The sequence below is a fragment of the Saccostrea cucullata genome, unplaced genomic scaffold (assembly GCF_032062105.1).
Source record: "Saccostrea cucullata isolate Sc308-1 unplaced genomic scaffold, CSIRO_AGI_Scuc_v1 ctg9281, whole genome shotgun sequence".
Lineage (NCBI taxonomy): Eukaryota > Metazoa > Mollusca > Bivalvia > Ostreida > Ostreidae > Saccostrea > Saccostrea cuccullata.
In genome coordinates this window covers 16,620-44,114 of record NW_026934921.1, presented here as the reverse complement: position 1 = coordinate 44,114, position 27,495 = coordinate 16,620, and the positions used below count along the sequence as shown (strand labels likewise).

The window sequence follows — 27,495 nt, the reverse complement described above, 5'->3', positions numbered from 1 at the left end:
ATAGAAAAAAATCAAAATTTCATGATTTCTAGCAAAGAATTGGCTTGCTGTATATATAAGGATTGGAAAAAGATCAGTGTCAATGTAACTAGTCTCACCCTTTTCTTTGTCTTTCTCTTCTTCTTGTACAGGGATGACATTCATCTCTGTTGAGTTCACTAAATTCAGAAAATGAATATATTTTTCCTATTCATGTTATAAATATTTCTTTTATCATTTTCACACACAAATTAATCTAATACTTTTTTAAAGCATCTAAGCTGAGACAACGTGTGTTAAAAACTTGATGCTTTCACATGCATTAGCTTGTAATAATTTTATGTCACTCATGCAATCATTGCAATTGATTTTGTATAAGATTTCTTTCCACTTCTTTCATACTGTAGTATTTTTTTTTTATATATATCTAATGACAATTTATTAACCATGAATATATTTTACTCATCAACGAAATCACAATCTGATTTTTTAAAAAGAATTATGTTTCTTTTTTAAACATTATCTCCTTCAAGCCTTTTAAACATTACATCGTTTCAAGCCTTCTAAACATTATCTCGTATCAATCCTTTTATTGCATTATGATGAGCACGGCTGTGTTTGTAGATTTATCTAAATAAATGTTCATATAAATTTTTTAGGTATAATAATAATTGTTTTATAGTAAAGAAAGTGTACTTGAAAAACTTTTTTTATAAAGGAGTTTGTAGTAGACTTCTTTATTAATCAGAGATTTCAATTTTCCCCTGCAAAACCACAGGACTTTGCGTACGTATCAATTTTACCGAAATTTTAAGTATATTAAAAAAAAAAGAAACGACATTTTATTGTTGTTGATTTTTTTGGTGGGGCAATAAGAAAGCAATAGAGTTTCAGAAAGGTGTAAATCATTTTGCAAAGTAATATGATTTCAGGGTAGCTGTGGAAACTAATGAGGCCCAGAATTGTATTTTTAAATATTTTCTCCATAGTAATTTAAAAAAAAAAACCTAGTATGCAGTAGAGTCTAGGCCACAGGAAGGTGGCAGGACCAAATTTATAATGAATATGATTGCTATAGTGTCACACAAAATTAATCGGTGCCCAAAATACCAAAAAAGAAAAATATTTCCTTATTTATTTCAATCTGCTGCAAAGGTTAAGATTACGTAAATTCTTACAATAACATGCCGTTTTGTCATTTGTTAAATCCCATACAACAAAAAACGACATATTGACCGCAATACACTTGTCAATGTGAGGTTATCTTTAAAAACTGTTGACGCAGTTTGTAAATAGTGAGACCAAGCCACATTTACAATAATGATTGATTGATTGTATATTGTTTAACGTCCCTCTCGAGAATTTTTCATCCATATGATGACGTCACCGAATGCCAGTGAAGGGGTTTAAATTTTGACCTTTACTCGGCACTCAGGGCCATTGAGCAGTGAGGGATCTTTATCGTGCCAACGCCTGTAGCTGACATGGGGCCTCGGGTTTTTTAAGGCTCATTCGAAGGACCCGCAACTTTCACTTCAAAGATGTCATGGGTACCAAGTTTATATAAGAAAACAAGTTTTAACTTTTTCTGTGCAATACTTTGAACCACTATGCGTTTAAATTAGTCAATTGCATTGATATTTCTATACGTTGCCTTAACTCACTAGCGAAGATCTATCATAATCAGAAAAAAACTAATATCAAACAATATTTGAGTGTCTTTAAAGTTTTAAGCTAAAGCACTTAATTTTGTTCTTAATATATAGGACATGTTATCTTGCTCAAAAGTCACGTTTTAATTGAATGCAAACAAATGAGAAGAAAGGATCAACGCATTTGAAAAATTGTTATAATTTGAAGACCTGGATCATTTTCAAAAAGTATGCGTCTTGCAAAAAAAACGAGGTAATTGACGATGTTTGTTCACATAATGCGTTATTAATTAAGATGAACTTGTTTGATACTAATTGATAATCAATTTAAAACTGCTAAAAAATAACAACAGTTCTCATTGTAGCCTAAAGGCCCTGATTTGAATGGCATTCATAGTCGACATCTCATCCAAAGGATATTGAAAAGCAAGGCCAGGCTTTATTGTTTTGTTTTTTTCTACCTCTGTGAAATTTTACGCTTCTGAATTTTACGCATTCATAAACTCGTAAAAAGTAGTACAAATAGTACAAATTAGTAGCACGAAAACATATCTGTTATACGGTATTTATATAACGAAATTTACAAATATTTCTCTAATTTTTTCAATATTTAAATATTGCAATTCCTTTTGAGCGAAGAATGCTTTAAATACCATAATCACTATTGATTACCGTAAAATCGCACTTATATTTAACCCGGAATTCCATTGAAGATATGCAAATTTAAACAGGAGATACATGTAAGGCCGCTTTTGACTTCAAATATATTTAAATAGACTCATAAAAAATAAGATTCTCAACAGGGGTCATTGTTCTAATATCACAAACAACGAATTCCTGAACTGGACTGATGAACATCATTGTATATATATATAAATGTTGGAGCGACATGAACTTTCAAGACCAAACAATCCAAGGTCATACTAGACATTAGAGTTGTGTGTGTATGTATATAAATGTATTTGTTATGATAACAAATATTGGTTAAATTGCGAACGTCATCGAAAAATTGTCAAGAACAAAGATTCTTCGCATAAAGTCAGCAACACGGCAAAATTTAAAATGATGTTGTAGTCTTGTATAGAGTCTGTCATCTGTTTGGTTTTGCCTTTCCAGCTGTTCAATTGTCCCTAAACAATTTTAAAATTAATCTCCATTTTACAGTTTAAATCCTATCTTTATTCATACTGATATATTTACATCCACTGAATATTTTCTTCTTTATTTATTACGAAAACCCATTGCGTTCATCCCTGCATAAACTACATTAGGCATATCACCTGTACAGATTTCTTGATCAGTGGCCGTTCCATCAATGAAACGTACAAAGACGTTCGCATCATTAACACAATAAGAAATATCTTATCTTCAATCCTACTTAAAATGATAATTTAAACAGATATAAATATAAACAATAAAATGTCTTTAAATATAAACAATAAAGTGTCGCAGCTATTGCAGAAAAAATTTACTTAACCCGCTTACGCGGGTTATGTATTTTTTCTGCAACAGCTGCTTCCGTTCATTCCAGTAACAGCAAACAATGAAAGCATTTTATTGTTTAAATACCTGCTGAATATATTCTTTATTTCTTTTAGTTTTTTATTTTAATAAACAGTGTTCTCATGGTTACGAAAAAAAGAATTTTGAGAGGACTAGCTTGTTCTACTTCGGATTGATGATATTTAAACAAACCATTACATTTTTATTGCAATATTCAAAACTTTATTATGCTTTTTAAAAAAAGTTATACAAATCTAAAAAAAAAAAATCTAACATTTCTAATGTTTTGCTGAAGGGCATGCATATGATGTTGGACCGATCAATGAGATGTAAGACCACTTATCACAGAATAGGTGAAGCTTAATCGCATAAAATCATTTGTTGGTGTTCAAAGGAAACAATCCTGAAATTACATTACGGCAGATGATTAAAAAAATATGTCAAACGAATTATAATGAAAGATATAACAAAACATTTATTGACTATGTTTTCTGGCAAAACACTTTTTGTCGACACTCGAAGTAAACTGTCTGCTTTCAGTCTAAAGGCATCAGACAGACTATTTGGTTCTTAATCCGACAAAACCAAGGTTGCCTTTGAACTCAATATATATATATATATATATATATATATATATATATATATATATATATATATATATATATATATGTATAATATTACACATTAAACTTTCACTATTGTTTTTAATTACGTAGCTCATCACTCGACCCATCATGATTTAGAAACCATCAAGTTTTTTTTTCTTTTTACAGATGTATCTTTAATCCTATTTCTGTTCTGTGGTTAGTTATTTAAGGAATGAATCTAAATTTTGGCCAAATTATTCGATATTACAGTACCAGGTTTGGGTCAGTTTACGCCTTTTTATAATCCGTGAAGCGAAACTTCAAGATTTAGAGTTATTCCTTATAATTTAATTTTAAAATAATTAAATAGATATGGAGGTAAAACTGTGTTGCTTTTTATGAGTTTAAATATGCCGCTAAACAATAATAAAATTCTGATAATGGAAGTGATAGGAGTTGACAATAATCATTTGTGGGCAAGATTGACAGAGAACCTTTGCATTAACCACTCTCGGCGATTACATATTTATTGGCAGTATACAAGGAAGAAACCTATTAATTTTCAAGTTCAGTGATGAAATATTTTTCAGATATCGCATTTTCACTGTCTCGAAACCCTGACATTTTATGTACAAGTTGACAATAATCGTTTCCGCTAGGGAATCAGTTTAAAAGCCGTGTCGAGTCAGTGGGAACCAGATTAAAGGAATTTGATGAACGTCGTGGGTACATTACCAAATTCCAACAGGTGTCTGAGAATTTGGGGTGCACGTTAAATTGAAAGTGTGTTCGGGGGGGGGGGGGGGGGGGTAAACCAACAAAAAAAGGTGAACCCCCATTTTCAATGCATATAACATTTCTATATTTGCAAAATGTGCCCCCCCCCCGCCTATGTCACAAGTTTAAATAAACTATCGATGTACATTGTTATTTTTTCTTACGAAAAAAATGCATATTGCCTGGAACTGTGAAATATCCTAGTTAGGTAGGTAAATAATTAAAATTACTTTAACTTGTACATGTAGCATACGTGATATGTTTCTAATAGGTATAAGGGAAACTGCCCAATTACGTATGCATATTATGTCCCCCACCCCACCCAACTTACATCATAATGTCATGCAATTTGAATTTTGTTAAAAATAGACACCCCCACCCCACTGTCATATATGAATCATTTGTTGTACGACTTGATTATTACTTTTGTATCTTCGTAAAAAAAGAGTTCCGATTAATATGGCGTCTTAGTATCATACGTATACAACACCCACTAATTAACATGCTATGCAATTTGATTTCTGTAGGAAAAAAGACACCCCACCCCCTATAATTTTGTTAAAGAAATAAAAAGAGCTGAAAAACAATTTAATACCTTATGTTAAACTTTACTACCCAAAATTAGGTATTATATTATAATATTATTCCCCCCCCCTTAAACAGGACGTTTTGCATTTTGTAAAAAAAAAAATATGACCGTGTAAACCAAGGGCCAATGTCGGAATAGATGCTGGTACAAAAAGATCCCTCACTGCTCAATGGCCATCAGTGCCTTTTATAGGAAAAAAATGTGCAGCTTTTCACGGGCAAGCCTTCATATGAGCAAAATACTCATGAGAGGGACATTAAAGAATATTACGTTGTACTATCAATCTTTAACATGTTTAACGTCCCTCTAGAGAATTTATCTCTCAGGAGATATTGCCATTATTAGTGATGTTCCTGCCTCGATGGGACGCTCCGCTTAGTGGTGCCCTTGTTCTTTTTTGCAAAGTGTGTAAAAAACAATATCAGAGAGAGAGAGAGAGAGAGAGAGAGAGAGAGAGAGAGAGAGAGAGAGAGAGAGAGAGAAAGTCATGAAACCCCGTGTAACTGACAAACATGTACATCTGTGAAAAAATATATGTACCGTAATTATCTTGAATTCACAATTAATAATTCTAATAATTTTTAATTTCCACAAATTTGGTTCATATTCAGCTGTTCAACCCATTTACACATTCATTCTCTGTACACGTTGTACGCACGAAACCCTCGTGCATCACCTCAGTGTCAGTCAAATTCGCATGAAAGTTGATTTGAAACATTCTAATGCCAACATGGCCAGTTCTGAGTTCAAGTGTGTAACACACTCAACTGACATCCAGCGAAATACATCTTCCCGGTTTCACTACAACGCTTATTAAAAACTAACACGTATTTTGTAAACTATCCTTTTTAAGACATAAATAAGATGTATCTCGCAGATTATACATGTAAGATTTTCAAAAAAAAAATACAACAACAGCTAACAGGCACTTAGCAACAGGGAGGGGTGTGTGTCAGGGGGCCTAGGGGACCCCCACTTTTTTCAACATTACTTTTTATATTGAAAATGTTCGTTGAAAGACAGGTTGCTGGCACCACACACCCCTCCCCCCCAACCCCCTACTCCCGACAAACACAGTTTATACTACGGTAAAGTTGTATAATGGAAATGTAGTATTGTATGTCAAGGAATTGGTACTGAAATAAGTAACTTTTTCGACTTTAGGCAAGGTTAATCTTTGCTTGTCAATTTTTCCAGGTAAGAAAAAAATGTTTCTTTGATTGCCCCCCCCCTACACTTTTAAAGACGGTGCTACGTGCCTGGCTAATTTGTAAAGCTTTCTAGAATGGGGGGGACCTAAAATACCTTTTATTAAATCGCTTATTATCTAAACAATATTTGCAAACCGTTTCCCTGTTTTAAAATTTTTTAATGCAGCATGTAAGTTGATCACTTTTTTGTTGGCGTATCGTAATGCGTAGTCCGCGTAAGTTATGCTTGTGTAAAAGAGTTCCGATTTTGAGGGGAGACAAGTCACTTTTCGAAATGGGGAATGAAGGACAATCTTAATTTTAATTCTATATGTGTGTACTGTTCTTATTGCATGTTAGCGCTTCTATCATTATATAAACCGTTTTCTAGCTGCAATTTGTTTATGCACCACCACACTCCCCTCTCTCTCCTTTAGATGATGTATTAGAAAATTTCTGGGTGTCATATGACCTGCAGTGAACAATTCATTATGATTGGTACAAGATTGGTACGAGATCAAATTCCAAAGACCGAAGGGCTAAATGATGAATTAAATCTCGTATCAACCCGTATCTATAGCTATGAAATGTTTAACAAGAGGCTCATGGGACACATCGCTCACCTGAGCACTGTGGCTAGGAAAAAGTATAAATTGGATTATTACTGAAAAGTTTAGTTCCAAAAGTAGTCCTATTACCAATTATATCTTTGATATTCGTGAACAGATGATTTTTTAAAAAAATATTTCCTATATATTTCTATATAAAACTTTCATCGGCCATTGTGGCCCCGCCCTACCCCCGGAGGTCAAGATTTGAACAGACTTGAATCTACACTACCTGAGAATGCTACCATATGAAAATGGTCAAAAAAGGCTTTGTAAATCTTCAGAAGAAGGTTTATAAAATCCTATATATTTCTATGTAAAACTTTGATGGACCATTGTGAACCCGCCCTACCCCCGGAGGTCATTGAACAATTGAACAAAATTGAATCAACACTACCTGAGGATGTTTACCCATTAGTTTCATCTTTCCTGGCAAAATGGTTCTTGAGGAGAAGATTTTAAAACATGCAGTCAAATTTTCATTAATTCCCAATTATCTCCCCTTGAATGAGGACGTGGTCCTTCATTTGTACTGACTTGAATCTCCTTCACCCAAGGATGCTTTGCGGCAAGTTTGGTTGAAATTGGCGGTTCTTGAGATGAAGCCGAAAATGTGAAAAGTTTGCAGACATCTAGACAGACGGACAGCTAAGTGAGTTAAAAATGATACATCATTATTTATATTTACATTCGTGACTTATTCATACATTTTATTTTCCTGATTGTGACTTAAAACGCATGAATTGCATAATTTTTCAAACCCAACGGCATAAATGTAATGCACTGGACGCGTGTCAACCCTTTATGACACCACTGAAAAATGACATCGAACGTTGATCCATACGCACATATATAACCTCTTGACTCCCTACTGGTATTTATAGACATGCATTGCTTTCAACAGTGTTATATAAAGGAAAACATTTGCAAATGTAATTTTTTGTTATAATACAGCAAAAATACGATACATATAAATGTAAATATAAAATTAACTCACTTGTGTTCCAAGACCGACAACATCTTCTCGAGTAAAAAAGGAAGAAAATTACAAATATAACTAATAGTACGATCAATAAGGAGACTACGCCAGCAATTATAGGTACGGTCTCAATCCCCGGCTGCAAATTCGAAGTACTGTTTGGTAACACCGAGGTAAGATTAAAACTCTCTGTGGACAGGATATATGATGAGGAGTCAGTGGGTTGAATTAAAGTTGTTGATTCTGAATCTTCCTGACTCCTTAAAAACAAAATCATTCAATAACATAAGACTTTTTCAATTGTAATATCTAATGAGAGGAAAAAACAGAGTACACCGATTCACTTACGTTTTGTTTAAACAGTTTTCATTCGCCAGGTAGCAACGTTTCTGTGGATTTATTTCCAAGCAGGCTGGATCTGAAACAATCATTACCTACATTATTTCCAATAATTTTTTTACTTACAGCCCTTCATCTCTTAGGTATGTTTTCCATCAGAAAAACAGAAGTTCTTACATTTGTAAACTTCATTGGTAAGGTAAGGTTCTTTTGGACAACCTTTGAGAAAAGTGGAGCAGTTGATGGCGTCTAGGTGTCCCGATGATAAAGCAAAAGGGCAAGTATCTAAAGACATAAGGAAATATATTCAAAGTATTATAAGTCAGTTCACACCCCTCAGCCATGAATAAAAGCTTTATTATTAAGATACTATATTACTTTATTTCATGTTATTTTTCCTCTAAACTGCTTAACATTTGTCACACTTGCAAGTGATAATGAAATTAAAATCTGATAAGAATTATTATCCTCTTCATGTTTTATTTTAAAGCCATATATAGCGTAACAGATCAAAAAATATATTTTTGAAAAATACAGAATTAAGTAAAGAAATATAGTTAATACATTTAAATTAAAGCTTTTCATACAAATATAAACGCAGAGAACACCTCGTTTCATCTAAAAGTACGATTTTATCTTCTCTGTAATGTGTTATTTAAATCTTTTGTATTTTCTTCCGAGTCGGAGAAAAATTCCGAGAATCCAAAATAAATTGTGATATCTTTTTAACGCAAATGACTTACATTTGGTACTTTAGGGAAAAGTTCTATCTTTATATAAAGTAATGATACAAATAATAAGTTCTTATAATTTTAGTCTAATAATTATCATTGTATATACGCCATATATGGCTTTAAACTAAGAACTATAATTGATTAAACACGGAATAATTCCTCCCTTCCGTTTCTGTGAAAAATACATGGAGTTGTTGCAATTGGGGCATTAGTATTTTTAACTGATAACTGGTGCTCAGTATATCTTAATTTCGAGTAGAAGCAAACAAAAAGTGTCTTAGATTTGTAGATTTATTTTGAATAACCCTACCTAAAAAGAAAAAAAAAACATGGCATGTCGGCTAACAAAGCACGCATCGGAAATCCAACATAAACGTTAGAATATATATCTTATTTATCCATTGTTGATGTTTTCCACAACGTAAAGAAATTGTTTAAAATAATCAAAAGAAAAATTCGAATATTATTGTTTTACAATTAACTTTGACTCACTTTCTCCATATCTGCCAATACTCCCTTGAAGACAAAACTCCACAAGTGACGATCTGCCATCATTAGGTACACACTGGTACAGGTTCCTTCCTAGTGTATCATTGGGACACTGTAACTTTATCCCGTTGTTCAGCCAAGTGAGACCATCCTTAGGACAAGCAGTCACAGGTCTGAAGTTTACATCCATATTTCATCTACAACAAATTTCTGTAGTAAATCAATATGAATTAATCAATTGATATCATTCCAGGACTTAGACAAATCAAATTTGTTTGTTTCTTCCCATTTTCTCTCTATAATTCTTTAGTACTTACATATCCATTTATTTTCATTTTAACTTTCTTTAAAAGTTAGATTTTTGTTCATTTTCTCAAGAACTACCATGGATGATGATATTTATCTCCATTGTTACACCATAATAACGTACTTGACGTCAAAACTATAGTGCAAAATGTTTTGCTTCAAAATGTCAGTTGAATGGCGTAATTTGTAGTGACTCATCAGAAAAATAATGTAAATATAAGAAACAAAATTTAATTTTTGAACGTTCATGAGGTACATGAATTACAACGCTTCACGCCGGCATATTTATCATGAAGCGCCAACACGTTTTATGAAATATGCTGGCGAGTAGCATCGTAGTTCATGGCCTGATGATTCTTCAAAACTTTAATGCATTTCTTAATTAAATTAAATGAATGCAATGCTATGTTGCAACGCAAAATGTAATAATCACAGGAGATGTTAAAAAAAAAAACATGGATTAAAGCATTTTTGCTTAATTACATTTTGCGTCGAAATTAACGCAGAATATAAGAACGCAAAATGTAATAACACACTATTGCGGATTATTACATTTTGCGTTTTTACATTTCGCGTCGAGATCAGCGCAAAATGAAATAATGCAAAATTTAATAACACGATCTTTGGATTATTACATTTTGCATTTTTACATTTTGCGTCGAGATTAAGCAAAAGGCTAGAACGAAAAATGTGCTTGCACTTTTTGGTCAGCGAGATTGATTACAATTTACAATAGAGGATTGTTCAATGAAAAGACAAGACATCAAAAGAAAAAACAAGATAGATATAGGGCGTTGCGCAAGATGTTGGTACACATTGATGTTACGCCAGAATAACATAATTGAAGTAATAAAGGTGTTATAACGTTTTGAACATTAAACGTGCATACTTATTTGGACCTGAAAATGAATTTCATTTTTCAAAATAAAATTATAAAAATAAGATAACAGGACACAAAATATTTAATGTTTGAACCATCTATTTGAAATATTAAAATGATTATAAATAAATCTTATGATTTATTGTAGAATTTTATTTACTGGATTGTCAAAGGCACCCAGTGAATATACATTGTAATCTTCTTTCTTTTTCTTTTTTTTTACTTTGTATTGCCAGTCTTAAAAAGAGATAACACTTGTGTAGCTTTCCCTTTCAACCATTTCTCCTTCATTTTTTTCAGTTAAAGTATTATAAGTTTCTTTTATTTCTACATATTATAGTTTGTAGTTCAGTCTAAAGTTTCACGTTACGTCACGATCTAGGTGACATCTGCACTCGAGTAAATTGTACATGTACACGCTTCCCAACCGCAAGCTTTAGGACAGGAACTTTCTTCTTATCCCTGATTGGTTGCTCGTGCAACACATTATTTCCGTGTCAATCTTCATAATTTGAGTTGAGAAGCCCCGTGGGGATCCGGGATAAAATAGGTCCTCAATACCCCCTTGCTTGTCGTAAAATTCGACTAAATGGGGCGGTCATTCGGATGAGACCGTATAAACCGAGGCCCCGTGTCATAGCAGGTGTGACACGATAAAGATCCCTCCCTGCTCAAAGGCCGTGAGTGCCGAGCATAGGCCTAAATTTGCAGCCCTTCACCGCCAATGGTGACGTCTCCATATCAGTGAAATATTCTGGAGAGGGACGTTAAACAGTATACAATTAATTAATTAATTGAGTTGAAAAACCACGTGAATTGTTTACGCTGGATGCATCTGACGAAAAAGATCGTGACGTAACGTGAAACTTTACACTGAACTGCAAACTATAAAAACGTCCACATACGCATTGGTTTGCATAGAGAAAAATGAGAGCTACCGGTTAAATTTTTCATACGAGTATTTCCTTCATTTCAATGGAACTGGTTGTCATTTTGAATTAAAAAAATATATGCTGAGTACACGAATAGATTTTTTGTATTATAATTTTCGTGCTGATGTATCTTTGTGATGTGAATCAGTTCTTTTATGATAGGTAATCGTTTTTTTTTTATCCTATAGTACAGTTTTTTATATATTATTATTTGTCTTATATTTTTATCTGGTACACATCACTTTTTCGGCTCATGTCAATGTAAGGAAACGATTTTTTTTTTATTAGACATTTTAGTTACACAATGTAGATCAAGTCCAATTACATGAAATTAATAAAGTAACATTAAACACTCAATAACACCTTAAAGAATGCATATGATTAATTGTATCTCCTACATTTCATTTATTTTAGAGGATTGTTAGTGAATTTTTCATACCCTGAAGTTGCGAGAATAATAATTGATATAACGCTGGACACAGAAATTTCGCCGTTATGACCAATAACGAATTACGTTTTATCATAGTTAAAATATTTGAAAGCTATTCAAAAGAGAATATTTTTCGAATTATTTATAACTTAGGATATCATGAATAATTTTCTTTTTAATTTAAAGTTGATATTAAATCTTGAAACTGCAAATTTTTTTGCGGCATAAAGAGTTAGATATTATAGTACCAACACCATGGGCAAGGTCATATGCAAGTTTTTTTTTTTTTTTATTTTTTATTTTATACAGTTAATGAAGTTTATAATATATTGAGTTAATTATTCAATTATGTATTCAATTATAGGTGTTGCAAATTAGAAAACTGCGTGTGTGTGTGTACGGGATTGTTAGGTGTAATAACCAGTGTGCTTTTGCTTTTAATAGACAAATGTAATGAATTTAAACAAGAGGCTCAGAAAATAAGCAGAAATCAGTTTATTATTGAAAAGTTTAAACCCAATAGTAGTTCCAACCAATCCTTAAAACAGAGAGGGTATGATTTGAACAAACTTGAATCTTCACTGACTTAGTATGCTTTCCTATTTCTTTGGTTACCTGTGGCTTTATTGCCCTTTTCATTTGAACTTACACTGTGGCCACGCCCTTTACCCCCAGGGGTCATGAGTCATGACTTGAACACAATAGAATGTACACTACCTGAGAATGCTTCCTTATGAGGAGGACTAATCATGATGGTCTGCCTATTCTTGAAATGATTTTTTAAAGATTTTCTCTACATGTTTCTATGTAAAATTTGGACTCCATGTTGTGACCCTGCCCTACCCCTAGGGGTCATGATTTAAACAAACCTGAATCCACACTATCTGAGGATGTTTCCATATAAATATAATCATTCATTACTTTGCTATTATTGAGAAGAACATTTTTAAAGAATTTTCCTATATATGTCAATGTAAAACTTTGATCGGCCATTGTGGCTCCGCCCTGCTTCACTGGTCATGATTTAAACAAAACTGAATCTACACTACTTGAGGATGCTTCCATATAAATATAATCATTCGTGTTGTTGCTATTCTTGAAAAGACGATTTTTAAAGAATTTTCCTATAAATGTTTATGTAAAACATTGATCGGTCATTGTGGCCCCGCCCTACCCTCAGTTGGTCATGATTTGAACAAACTTAAATCCACACTACCTGAGGATGCTTCAAAATAAATAATATCATTTATGGCTTTGTTATTCGTGATAAGAAGATATAAAAAATTCTATTTATTTCTTTGTGAAACTTTTATTGACCATTTAGACCTCACCCTACACCCAGGGGTCATGATTTGAACAGACCTGAATCTACACTACCTATGGCTGATTCAATATCAATATGATCATTCGTGCCTTTGTTTTTCTTGAGAAGAAAATTTTTAAAGAATGTTCCTATATATTTGAATGTAAAACTTTGATCACCCATTGTGTCCCCGCCCTACCTCCGGGGGTCAGGATTTGTACAAACTTGAATCTACACTACCAAAGGAAGCCTCCCTATTAGTTTCATCTTTCTGAGAACAGTGGTTCTTGGGAAGAAGATTTTCATTATTTTTCAATTATCTCCCCTCCAGTAAGAACCTGCCAATTCATGTGAACAAACTTTAATCCCTTTTACATAAGGATACTTTGTGCCAGGTTTGATTGAAATTGGCACAGTGGTTCTTGAACAAATGTTGAAAATGATGAAATTTCATTAATACTGGTAGGTGTAAATATATAACAGGAAGGGAGTTTGTTGACAATTATCGTACCACACTGTTCCATACAAATCACCATAAGATAAGCAAAAACAAAAGTATCTCTTTCTTTACATCCAATATTTAAATAGATTGTTTTTGCATGTCCATAGTAAAACAATGCTCCTCCGCTTAACTTGACACACACATAAACTTTTAATTTGTTAACCAATGTACACATGCCGAACATACATATCAAGAGCTTTTAATAGACCTATAATCAATCTTTGGTAATTGAATATGTGTTATTGGTAAGGAATTTAATAAGAGTAATTTATTGGAAATATGTCAATCAAAGTTAAATTAAAGCTTTATAATTAAGCACCGCGAATTCAATAAAACTTAAGTCACAGTTAGAAAAAAAAAACAAGATGTGTTTGTAAAACACTGATGCCCCCGTATGGCAACATAGCAAAGATTAAGCTTTTCTTAAATGCAAATTTAATTAATTGGTACCAAAAGTAGGGTATTATCACTGGAAAAGAATTGTGAAATTTGAAAGTAAGATAATGTTAAATTTTTTAAAAATACAAAAATCTCCAAGGTCAAGGTCAAAAGGTCAATGTAATTAGTATCAAATGAAAGGTCTTCCACATAAAATACTTTTGTAGAGCATGAAAGCCCTAGCCCTAACCGATCAGAAGGTATGGTCAACGTTCAATTTCTTAAAAAGTAGGTCAAAATCCAAGGTCAAGGTCAAAGTTATTGTTATCAAATGAAAGGCCTTGTCATAATGATCAAATATATTAAGTATGAAAGCACTAGCCCTAACTCTTTAAAAGTTATGGTCAAAGTTTGCTTTTTTAAAGTAGGTCAATCTCAAAGGTCAAGGTCAAAGTTCTTGGTATCCAATGAAGGATCTTCTCACAAGGAATACATATACAGTGTATGAAGTATGAAAGCCCTATACTTTACTGTTCGAAAGTTATGGCCAAGGTTAAAGTTTTTTCACAAGTAAGGAAATCTACAAGGTCAAGGTCAAAGGGTCAAAGTTGTTGTTATCCAGTGAAAGGTCTTTTAACAAACATTACATATCTTAAGTATAAATGTCCTGGTATCTACTGTTCAAAAGATATGGCCAAAGTAAAATTTTAAAATTTTCATGTAAAAGTGGGTCAAACTCTAAGGTCAAGGTCAAAAGCTCAAATTTGGTGGTACCCAAAGAAAGGTCTTGTCATAAGGATCAAATATGTAAAGTATGAAAGCACTGGCCCTAACTCTTTAAAAGTGATGGTCAAGGTTTGCTTTTTTAAAGTAGGTCAATCTCAAAGGTCAGGGTCAAAGGGTCAAAGTTATTGGTATCCAATAAAAGGTCTTATCACAAGGATTACATGTATGAAGTATGAAAGCCCAAACCTTTACCGTACAAAGGTTATGGCCAAGGTTAAAGTTTTTTCACAAGTACGGAAATCTATAAAGTCAAGGTCAAAGGGTCAAACTTGTTGTTATCCCGTGAAAGATCTTATAAGAAACATTACATATGTGAAGTATAAAAGTCCTAGTATCTACTGTTAAAAAGATATTGCCAAAGTTAATGTTTAAATTTTTTGTGTAAAAGTGGGTCAAACTCCAAGGTCAAGGTCAAAATGTAAAATATGGTGGTACTCAAAGAGAGGTCTTGTCACAAGGAATGCAAATATGAAATATGAAAGTCATAGCTCTATTCATTCAAAAATAATAGATAAGATTAAAGTTTTTGCGGACAAACAGACAAACAGACAGAGAGACAGACAGACAGACAGACAGACAGACAGACAGACAGACAGACAGACGGACACGACAAAAATATATGCCCCCGAAACTTCGTTTAAGGGGGCATTAAAATACACATTTAGATGAATATTTATGACCGTAAAAGCCGTAATGTTGTTTCAATTCTAAATATTTTGTAAAGCGAGTTCCCGTTTTCGTTACTTTTGTATATTTAAATCAACCGTTATAATGTTTTGTGTTAAAGCAATAAAAAAAATACTTATTTTACACATTGCTTTATTACATTTTTTGGTGTCTTCAGTGTAAACATAAAATAACTAAAATATTACAATGAAACAGCACGTTATTACATTTTGCGTTGATCTCGACGCAAAATGTAATTACGCAAAGTATGATAAACAAAAACTCATGTCATTATCTTTTGCATTATTACATTTTGCCTCGAGATCAACACAAAATGTTATAAACCAGATTCATTACATTTCGCGTTGTGCGTTGTGATTACATCTTGCGTTATAACAATACTAATTTCACATCAAACGTAGTTGAATAAAACATCTTGAAATGTGATATTTTATCCTTTTGAGGTCAAGGTGATGGTTTCTCATTATTTAATGTAAATTAAGTACATCTGTGTACAGATTGATTGATTAAATGTATATTGTTTTTCGTTCCTCTGGAGAATTTTTCACTCATATAGAGACGTCAACGAATGCCGGTGAAGGGCTTCAAATTTTGACCTTTACTCGTCACTCACGGCTATTGAGCAGTGAGGAATCTTTATCGTGCCAACGCCTGCCACTGACAAGGGGCCTCGGTGTTTAAGGTCTGATCCGAAGGACCCGCAACTTTCACTCAAAAGTGCCGAGGGCATGACGAGGAAACTGTTGCTACGTATATCCATCATTTATCGACTTAGGACCATCGCGGCCAAGATTCGAACTCACGACCTCCCGATCACGGAACATCCATTCATCACTGTGCAATTGTTACATAGAATTATTATACGAGGGATGATCAAAAAGTTCGCGAACTAATTGAACAGCTTCCATCAAAGAATCAATATTTGGTTTCAATGTTGATTTTATTTTAAATTAATCCTCTCCGATTTTAATGCACATCAACCATCGATCTGCGCATGCCCGAATCACATGATGTTTGTGGTCACTTGACCCCCTCCGTAGCGTTCTGTCTCAAACGCTAAAAGATTTTTCAGAGTTTTATATTTCTTTCCATTTAAGTTAAATTTTATGACAAGAACAGTCCCTTTGTCAGAAATGGTTAAATCTTTTCAACAGAATGGGTAAATAAGAATATACTTTCCAAATATAAGCATGGCGACCATAAAAACACAAGTCTTCTGTCTCGGGAGAGACGTTTATTCAAGGTGGATACAGAATTGGTGCCTCCTTTTTATCATATCTAATATGTTTAAAATCTAAAATAATAAACGATATCTTAGGTATTTAATAATTATATTATTGTTCAAATATTCAACTACGTTTCAAAGTGTAAATTGGAGGTCTTTGATAGCAAATTGCTTTATCAAACAAGAGGCCCATGGGCCTTATAGGTCACCTGAGCATCATGCAACAACTTTCAAGTTATTGAATTTTATTCATGTTTTAAGCCAGATGCTATGGCATTCACAATTTTGAAAGAGGCACCATTGATCATCATAACAATACACTTACCTGTTGCTTAGCTTGGTTAAATAATACCCATAGGCAGGATAGGGGAACAAAAAATGCATTTCAACTTATCAGTTATATTCAGCAATAATCAGTAGTGTCCTTACCATGCATGGATTCCTGACCTTTAGGCTAGATCCACACACTGCACAATTTTTGAAAAGACTTCCTTGCTTTCAAAAATATTTGATTAATACTAATGAGCAGATTTCTGACATTTATTTTCAGTATATAAGTACAGCCCCCCCCCCCCCCCCCCCACTATGGTACCCCAGACCCTGAAGCCTTGAAATTCACAATTCTGGAAGATAAGGGCCCTTGCTCATCATAACTATATAGGTAGTTCATCTGCTTCATACCCAGATACAAAGAAGAAAATTTTCAAAGATTATATGTATTATCACTTTATAATCAATAGAGCCCCGCTCTTACACCAGAACCCCTGACCCCGGCGCCATTAAATTCACAATTTTGGTAAAAGCACCCTTGCTTATCATAACTATGCAATTAGTTAGTTTATTTAATATCTAGGAGCAGAGAAGAAGATTTTCAAGGAATTCATGCATTTTCACTATACAATTTATAATGCCCCGCCCTAACACCAGAACCCCTGTCCCTGGAGCCATAAAATACATAATTTTGGTAGAGGCACTCTAGCTCATCATAACTATACACTACGTTAGTTTATTTAAATACCAGGAGAAGAGAAGAAGACTTTCAAAGAATTCATGTATTTTCAAAATATAATCAATAGAGCCCCGCACTACTACCATAACCCCTGACCCTGGGGTCATAAAATTCACAATTTTGGTAAAAGCACTGTTGCTCATCATAACTATGCACTTAGTTAGTTTATTTAATACCTAGGAGCAGAGAAGAAGAATTTCAAAGAATTCATGTATTCACACTATACAATCTATAGAGACCCGCCCTAACACCAGAACCCCTGAGCCTGGGGCCAAAACATTTACAATTTTGGTAGAGACACTCTTGCTCATCATAACTATGTACTTAGTTGGTTTATTTGATACCCAGGAGCAGGGAAGAAGATTTTCAAAGAAATGATGCATTTTCACTAAATACTTATTTACCCCCCCCCCCCCCTCTCACACTAGAACCCACGACCCCAGGGCCATGAATTTCGCAATTTTGGTAGAGGACTCAATGCTGATTACAATCATGCAAACAGTTTGACTGCTTGATGTGCAGGAGTAAAGAAGAAGATTTTTAAAGATTGCATTAATTTTAGTGGTTTTGGCCCCATCCCTCAGGCCCCAGGTGGGCAGGGATCATAAAATTCAGAATTTTGGTTTCCCTTCACCCATGGATGCGTTGTGCCAAATTTCTTTGAAACTGGTTCAGTGGTTGCAGAGAAGGAGCTGAAAATGTTCAAATGTTAACGCTCGACGGACGACGCACGTCGCACTACGACGGACGAAAACGGATAGCAATAGGTCACCTGAGTTTACTCTTTTCACTGGGCAACATGACAAGTATCATTTTTGACCATCTGCCCTCCTTCACTAAAACGATCAACCCAATCTTTGATTGAATTTGTAGGAAGTCATTTATCTTAATAAACTGTGTCCAAATTATTATCTGATCATACCTCAAATTATTTCTAAGACATACAATAAATTGTACAGTCGTTTGTTAAACGAGTTCGACTGAGACAACCATTTTTCATCACAAGTGACCCGCATAGTGACGTCATTTTCACATTGTGACGTCACAATCAAGGATAGAAACTTTATTCAGCGTGTGCTTTTTATAGAACTTGTGTATGGCTATTTGTGTACCAAATTTTATTTTTATCTGAATTTGTGGTTTTGTAGATATAGAGATAGTTCGCGAACTTTTTGATCACCCCTCGTATAAACCCTTTTAATTAGCAATTATGGAACTACATGTGCCTTACTTTTATCCTTTTTTTATTATGAAAAAACACAAACTAATTAAAAGACAGTTTAATTGTAAAAGAAAAAAGTCTAGCAAGTTGAAGTAATGTTCAGTACCCCGCCCCCTCCCCCCTTTATTTAATCGGCGATTACCTTTTTGATTTTTTTTTTCTGGTCTTTATGACTTTCTAATGCTGTCAAAATTGGTATACATTATAGATAGACACACAAATAAGATTATCCTGTTGACCACAGAGGTGCATTTACGGAGTTGAGTATCACCCATTCTGCAACATTGTTGTCATGTGCAGTAGAACGTAACTTATCAATATTGATCGTCTCTTGAAAGTAAAATTCACGAGATTGAATTTCTTTAGTTCTGGAAAAAAAAACAACTATGAATTGGTGTTCAGTGTATTTAGAAATAACTTGTTTACTTGCTTTAATAGGTAAGATTTACTACTGAGCATATAATTACTCAAATAGAATGTGTTTAAAAGACATGGTAGAATCGCAACAAGTGACGAAATTGCCACATATTACAGTGTCAATAACGATGTGGGTGATTATTGTTCTACTGATGATATCTCTTTTTTATAGAATAGCGGTAAACATGTGTTTATCGATTTAAGAACATCCAGATTTCATAGTTTGACGATCATATTGCTGTAAAAATATGTTAACAGACAAAGACTAACTGTAATATGGAAAGTTGATAAAACATATAAGGACGGAAATTCATCTTCCGACTATACACGCACACACGCAAGAAAAAAAAAACTTAATTGGTTTTTGGGAAGACTGACATATTTATTTATGGAATGAGTTATCTTAAATGAAAAAAAGTTAAATTGGAACGAATTATTTTAAACAATTAAATATAAAAGAGACTTTTGAATTTGAATATGTTTTTAATTGCTATAAATTACCCGGATAAATTATATATATAACAAGATGTGTTTGTGAAACACAGATGCCCCCGTATGGCAACATAGTAAAGATTAAACTTTTCTTAAATGCAAATTTAATTAATTGGTAACAAAAGTAAGGTATTCTCACTGGAAAACAATTTTGAAATTTGAAAATAAGCCAATGTTTAAGTTTTTTTCAATAAGTACAAAAATCTCCAAGGTCAAGGTCAAAAGGTCAATGTAATTGGTATCAAATGAAAGCTCTGGCAACATAGAATACTTATGGAGAGTATTGAAGCCCTAGCCTTTACCGTTCAGAAGTTATGTCCAAGGCTATTTTTTTTAAAGTAGGTCAAACTCCAAGGTCAAGGTCATAGGGTCAAAGTTCTAACTTGTAATCAAATGAAATATCTTGTCACAAGAGTTCCATATGTAAAGTATGAAAGCAATATCCCTAACTATTTAAAAGTTACGGTCAATGTTTGCATTTTTTAAAAGTAGGCCAGTATCAAAGGTCAAGGTCAAAGGGTCAAAATTCTTGGTATCCAATAAAGGGTCTTCTCACAAGGATTACGCATATGAAGTGTGAAAGCCCCATCCCTTACCGTTCAAAAGTTATAGCCAATATTAAAGTTTTTTCACAAGTAAAGAAATCTACAAGGTCAAGGTCAAAGGGTCAAGGTTGTTGGTATCCAGTAAAAGGTCTGTCAACAAACATTACATATGTGAAGTATAAATTTCCTGGTGTCTACTGTTCAAAAGTTATGGTCAACTTTCAATTTCTTAAAAAAGTAGGTCAAACTCAAAGGTTAAGGTCAAAGGGTCAAAGTTATTGTTATCAAAAGAAAGGTCTTGTCATAAAGATAAAATATGTAAAGTATGAAAGCACTAGCCCTAATCTTTAAAAGTAAGGGTCAAGATTTGTTTTTTTAAAGTAGGTAAATCTCAAAAGTCAAGGTCAAAGGGTCAAAGTTCTTCGTATCCAATAAAGGATCTTCTCAAAAGGATTACATATATGAAATATGAAAGCCCTATCCCTTACCGTTCAAAAGTTATGACAAAAGTTAAAGTTTTTTAACAAGTACAAAAATCTACAAGGTCAAGGTCAAAGGGTCAGGGTTGTTGGTGTCCAGTGAAAGGGCTTTCAACATACATTACATATGTAAAGTATAAAAGTCCTGGTGTCAACTGTTCAAAAGATATAGCCAAAGTAAAATTTTAAAATTTTCATGTAAAAGTGGGTCAAACTCCAAGTTCAAGGTCAAATTTGGTCGTACCCAAAGAAAGGTCTTGTCACAAGAAATACACATGTGAAATATGGAAGTCATACCTCTTATAAATCAAAAGTTATGGACAAGGTTAAAGTTTTGCGTACAAACAGACAGACGGACACGACAAAAACTATATACCCCCGAAATTTCGTTTACGGGGGCATAAAAACAAAGCAAAAAAAATTAAAATGAAAGAAAATGATGATAAGAGTGCTGTATAGACTTCTTCTCTTAGACAAATACATTGTATACACTATCTCAAGAAATCATGTTTACAGATTAAATGTTAATTTTCAAATAAAAGAAGAATTCTCTGAAAATTAGGTATACATAATGATTGAAATAAATGTGTAAAGTATTCAAATATAAATGTTACAACTTAGTTGATAATAATAATAATAGCAATAAAAATGATGTTAATATATAACTTTAGAACAATAGAATGTAAATTTTGCGAAAATATGTAGCAAGGAAGATTAAAAACAATATACATGTTAAAAGCTTAGGATTAAAACTTAAGGTAGTTTCTTTATAGATAAATCATAGCATAATTTTTGCAAGGTCTTAAACAAATACACTTTTAATACAGTAAGATGAAAAAGGGTTACAATTCTTTAAAATAATGCGGCTGTCGGTTTTCAAGTCTAATGGTGGTAAATTAAAATAGTTTTAACCTGAATTTCAAATCGTCATGTGGGGTCTTTCTCTTTTTAGAAAATCCACGCTTATGAAATGAAAAATTCAGTTTGGAAATCTAGAAAAAAAAAAAAGAATCTTTAGCAAGTTGTCAAAATCAATCACATTTTCCCAAGTATGATTTTTAAAAAACCGGAACAACAAAAAAATCAATGAATGGTTTGAACTTCAGTCGAGAACTTTTTGATATGTGTTTGTCAAATTAGCAGTGATGCGTATGCGCCTTTTTGCATTTTTTTTTCAAATCTCTTACATTTTTTTTATAGTAAATAAATTATAATTATTTGAAATGATAATAAAATCAAATAACGCTATATATTTTTATTCATCTTTATGAAAAAGCAGGTTATTGCAGGAGCACAAAAAAATTTCATGTTAGATATACTTTGATCATTGAACACGTGTTGTATGCAATGGTATCCCTTTCCCATTTTAAACTAAAGGTATAAGCATAACGATATTTCTATCTTTTTTCATTTTAATATATAATAACGGTTGTTTAATTATTTATTATTAAAAGTTCTATATACAAAATATGTAGAAGTATAGCAGGAATTACAGATTTAAGATTGGTACATGTACCTTCAGTAATAGTGCCTGTCTTATCAGAACATAAAAAAGCAGGGATATTATAAGTTTGTTAAACATGTGGGTTTTTTTTTAATATTTTTTCCCAAATGGTGCACAAAGTATATGTTCAACCGGCGTCAACGAAAAAGTAGATAAGTAAAACCAATTACCATCGTTCAAACTCAAAATAAGGAAGGAAATACATATATTCTCCCTGAAAAAAAGTGATTGTTTTGCAGAGTTTTCTCTTGAATGGTTGACAATGGGATACTTAATTAACGTTTATTGTCTTCGTAAAAGTCGACAGGCTGACAGTTGACACATAAGAAGTTACATGTAACTCTTATTCATGAAAATTATGTCATATACACGGGGTACATGTTGCTACAATATCGACAGATTAATTTGATAGTTTTTTTTTAAATACAATTGTTCCCGATTCTTGTGTCTAATAAAGAGTCTATACCTTCTTTTTAAAGAAGTTTTCCTTACTGCCATTATCCACAATATCGCACCAATATTATTTTATCATTGTTCAAAAGATTATTGTTTCCCTTCTTAATATTTAGATTTTTAACATGTGACTTACTCGAAAACTTGTAAAAGTTTACCTTGTACAGAATAAAGATCAATAGTTCGATATCAGATTGATTAATCCTGTCACAATAAAGGACGTTAGATCGACAGTTGACTTTAAATTGTGATACTGTTTCCACTTAAAACAAAGATCGACAAGTCAAGAGTTGATACCTATTCAATTTCTTTTTATAGCCGTAAACAAAATTGATAGTTGGACAGTTGACTACCCATTGGAAATATTTTTTACCCTCATTTCATTCTTTCGAATTAAAAAAAAATTTCTTTGCATCAACTAACACAAGACAGTATGGTTAGTTTTAATAAATAACTTGATTTATCGATACAATCCGAAATAAGAAATAGTCCTTGAACAAGGCTGAAAGATTTGGGTTAATTCTTGACCCCTCCCCAGAGATAGGCTATAGTCCACTAATCCATCGGAAAGATAAGGTTTAGTCTGCCAACCTAACGGAAAGATAAGGTTTAATCCAAAACAAACCTAAAAATATCAATGCTTCTCAATAATTATCAATAATTGCTAAAACCCAATCGGGATAATAATCTGTCAACCTGTCGACCTGTCGGGTTTTCAACTTCTCTATTTGCCGACCTGTAAAACACGTCATTCTGTCGACATTTTATCCCGTCGACTCGTCCCATTTCGACTTGTAAACACTTCGACTATCTTCTATAATATGATATAATGTACCCCTGTTTATCAAACAATCTGTCAACCTGTAAATTTGTCGAACTGTCTTCTTGAAAACACAAACCTGTCAAGAAAACAGTACGTCAACATATCAACCCCTGGACCTGTGAACTTGTATATCTGCCAACCCCTCGACCTGTAAGCTGGTATATCTGTCAATCCATCGACCTGTCAACTATATGTTATGTTAACGCGTCGAATTGTAATCCTGTGAATATGTCAACCGGTCTACGTGTGTACATGTCAAAAATTTTACCAAGAAAGTTCTTAAGCTATAGAAATTTTCTCCTATTTTCCTTACATTATCTATAATTGCACATTAAATTTAATCTTAAACCCTTTTGTGTGTAAAAAATATTTACCGGTACTCCTTATTTATACTGTACATCCATGCTGAGCCACATTTTTTATATTTTGACGAAAAGTTTAAGTTTTTGCCGACCTCCATTTTCAGAAAGCCACCCCCCCCCGTTAAAAATATCCATATATTCATGACGATTTTCACTTTCTAATGCAATTTCATTAAAATAAAGAATATTTATAAATAAGATTGAAAATCTCACTCACCTTAAGATGAAATTGATGAAATTTTGGATTGTTTTGATGGAACCAGCACTGTTGGGAAGTTACAGATGCATATTACAAAACTTTTTTTTTCCTTTGAAAGTATCTGGGTTATGGAAAATGATGCCACGAGAAGTAAACTTCCTCAAAGTTTATTCGATACTCTTACATGACAGGATATCACGTGATGAACTGCCTGAAATAAACGCACTCAAACTTTAAGTTTTCTCAGGAAAAGAGAAAGGAAGTTAATGATATTTCAAAATGAATTTTTTTTTTTTGCCGTTTTTTAAGACATTTCTAATAGTGCTAGAATGATCAAGATTAAGAATACTTTGGTATTAAAAATATAGATTTAAATGCAGTTTTACTAAAACAAATTCCATGAGCCAGGCGATGAGACTTGTCCCCAGTACGTATACACTGAAAACAATCATAAAGCAACCGTCAACGGGGAGCAAAATATCCTATGAAACTTATACCCCTGTGACTTTCAAGTATTTGGAGAGCATTTCAAACCATCTGAGCAGGCTTTAAACTCATTCACTCAGGCAATGCTCTCTGGTGATCGTGTGGCAGCGGAACGTCTTCACGAAGCTAAGAGTGTAAGTTTATTAGGAAAGATGCTTATGAAACCGATACATTAAGTAACATTATGTATGATTTGTGGTCGGACATAAAATCTGATAAAGAAGGTTTAACGTAATGTAACGAAAGAAACTTGCCTTAAAGCAGAATACAATTTGTTTTCATATGATAAAAACTTTGTTTTACTCCCGAGATTTTATATTGAGATAATGCAGCACTGTTAAGGTCAAGGTCTAGTAGATAACTTCAGACTATTTTTTTTCGTGCTAGATCCATTATGACGTTATAATCAATTTCAACTTTCCTTTTCTCGTACTTTACGGCTTCAGCAAATTTATGTAGGAAAAGGGTAATTTCAAGACATTCAATTTGAAATCAAATGAAAATTAAACCGAATTCGTATATTAAACTTGATTTTGATTTGAAGAAGAGGGCATGAACATGCTAATTACCGTTTTCTGAGATACTGTAGGCAATCTAAATTCATTTTCTTTGTCGAATATGAAAAAAACTCCCCTATTCACGACTGGTTTTCTTAATCTTTTTTTTTTTTTTTTTTTTTTACAGTTTTTCATCTTGTTAACCTACAAATTATGCCCCGAAACAACTTTTTGAACAATCTAAAGTTATAAAGCATTATTAGATGAATTCATTTCTTGAATTTGATAAATCTGTAGGCACCTTTCATTTACTAGTTCTTGACCTTAAAGCTTACTATGGAAAGTCAGCGAAATATAGACGATCAACAAGTGGGAACTTTTTTGAAAACTGTTTTCATTTTTATGAGCATGTAGCTGCTTTATTTTCAAATAACTTACATACTTATTGAAATTCTGAAATAAGTTAGGACCTGTCCATGAAAAGTCACATGATGAATGCATAATATGTGTACTGGATGGTCATGTACAAATTTCAATTTCACAATGGTATACCCTAGTTTAAAAAAAATGTTACCAGTCATTTGTGCATTCCATGCACCTTTTGGAAAAAGCTTTTGTTTTCAATAAAATTCGTTATTTATTAGTTAAAATTTCATGTAAGTAGTCTGATGTCAAAATATGCCTGACCTTTGCTAAGTATTTTATGTCCACATTTAGTAATCCTCTGGTTTTACATAAAGCAGCTGCAATTTTCAAGTCAAGAAAAAAATCCTTTATTCATCTTGAAATTTGGTTAGATCTATTAAGTGTACAGTGTATGCCCTTGTACACAAAATCTGTACACAAAGCAGAGCAAAGCACTAAGCCAAGATTTTATATTGGTATTATATGTTATAGTACATCTAAAGTCTGTAAATATTATTTTGTTAATAATGAAAAGCTTTTTCCACTGAAAAGAATACTTTATCTGCCCTTCACAGCACATGAAATACGTCATATTATCAGAGTGACAATATGTCGACAAGTTTTTTGCGATCAGTGATTTCTTTATAACTACTGTGTGGAATTTACCTAGCAACTTTTTAAATGCATTCCATAGAAAAGGATTAATGAAATTTGTTATGCTTATACAATTGAAAGCTACAAAATATATTATTTTATGGAAGTATGAGGAATAACTATTTCATTTTTTATGTGTGGTGTTACATCGAATATTTCCCATATAGATTAGGCTCGGTCTCCTTTTCGTAGCTTTAACAATGCTGCAAAAACACAAAGCATGATTACATTATATATTTAGCGATCACCTCTCATTCATTTATGAATGTTCAGCATCATCTAACAATAGGGAAAAGCTTTTGAAAACTACATACATCCTTTGTACAAGATCAGTATTATTGTTCCTTGATAAATCACAGTTTCAACAAACTTCCCAAAGATAAAAAAAAATTATGTGAGTATAACACCTACACGAAATGGGAATTGATCAAACATCACATAAAGAATAAAGGCATTCAATTCTGCACTCACGACAATTAATCTTTGAAAAGTAGAATAAAAAGTATTGATAAAGGTATTTGAGAGGAAAGAAAACAGTCAATATACTCAAATCATCATGATTCACCAAGAAAAGAAAAAATCTAGAGGTCGAAATAAGACAAACTACTGTATATAGATATAAATTTAAAGTTATATAAATATGATCGAGGGCTAAATGGATTTATGAAAATGAAAAGAATACGTCTAATTATCTAAGGCTGGAAAACAAACATCAATCACATAATAGTATAAATACAATAAAAAAAAGACGACCAGATATAATTAGATTGATGACATATTAAATCAGCCTTGTTTTTTGTAGATGAAAATCTATATTGACATTCTGAACGAGGGCATTGATAGCTATAAAAATTAAAATTGACTTCGTAAACAAAATTACAGAGGAGGAAACAAACTAACATGCGACCAATTTCTTTCCTTAAAAAATGCACAGAGGCAGTATATATAATTAAACAAGTCGCCCGCGTGGTGCAGTGGTTACAGGGTCTGCTCTAGAGTCGCTAAGTAAGTTGATCCTTAAATCGCGGGTTCGAATCTCACTGTGGTACGTGGAGACTGGTCCTTCGGATGAGATCGTATAGACCGAGGTCCC

General features: G+C 32.9%; 1 protein-coding gene across 3 annotated transcripts in view; it reads right to left on the bottom strand.

Moving 5' to 3' along the window:
* LOC134241549 (uncharacterized) overlaps positions 1–24,494 on the bottom strand; it is a 32,633-nt gene extending 8,139 nt beyond the window's left edge. For 2 of the 3 annotated variants that reach the window (XM_062723587.1, XM_062723589.1), the window contains exons 1-6: positions 24,379–24,494; positions 9,430–9,623; positions 8,381–8,488; positions 8,213–8,282; positions 7,883–8,124; positions 99–158 (exon numbers count right to left, since the gene is read on the bottom strand). In XM_062723587.1, coding sequence (XP_062579571.1) covers positions 99–158; positions 7,883–8,124; positions 8,213–8,282; positions 8,381–8,488; positions 9,430–9,616 — 667 coding nt within the window. In that variant the 5' untranslated portion in view covers positions 9,617–9,623; positions 24,379–24,494. Of the gene's footprint in view, positions 1–98; positions 159–7,882; positions 8,125–8,212; positions 8,283–8,380; positions 8,489–9,429; positions 9,624–21,931; positions 22,012–24,378 lie in introns of all 3 variants that reach the window. The other variant, XM_062723588.1, reaches the window with a different exon arrangement.
* Between the last annotated feature and the right edge of the window lie 3,001 nt (positions 24,495–27,495).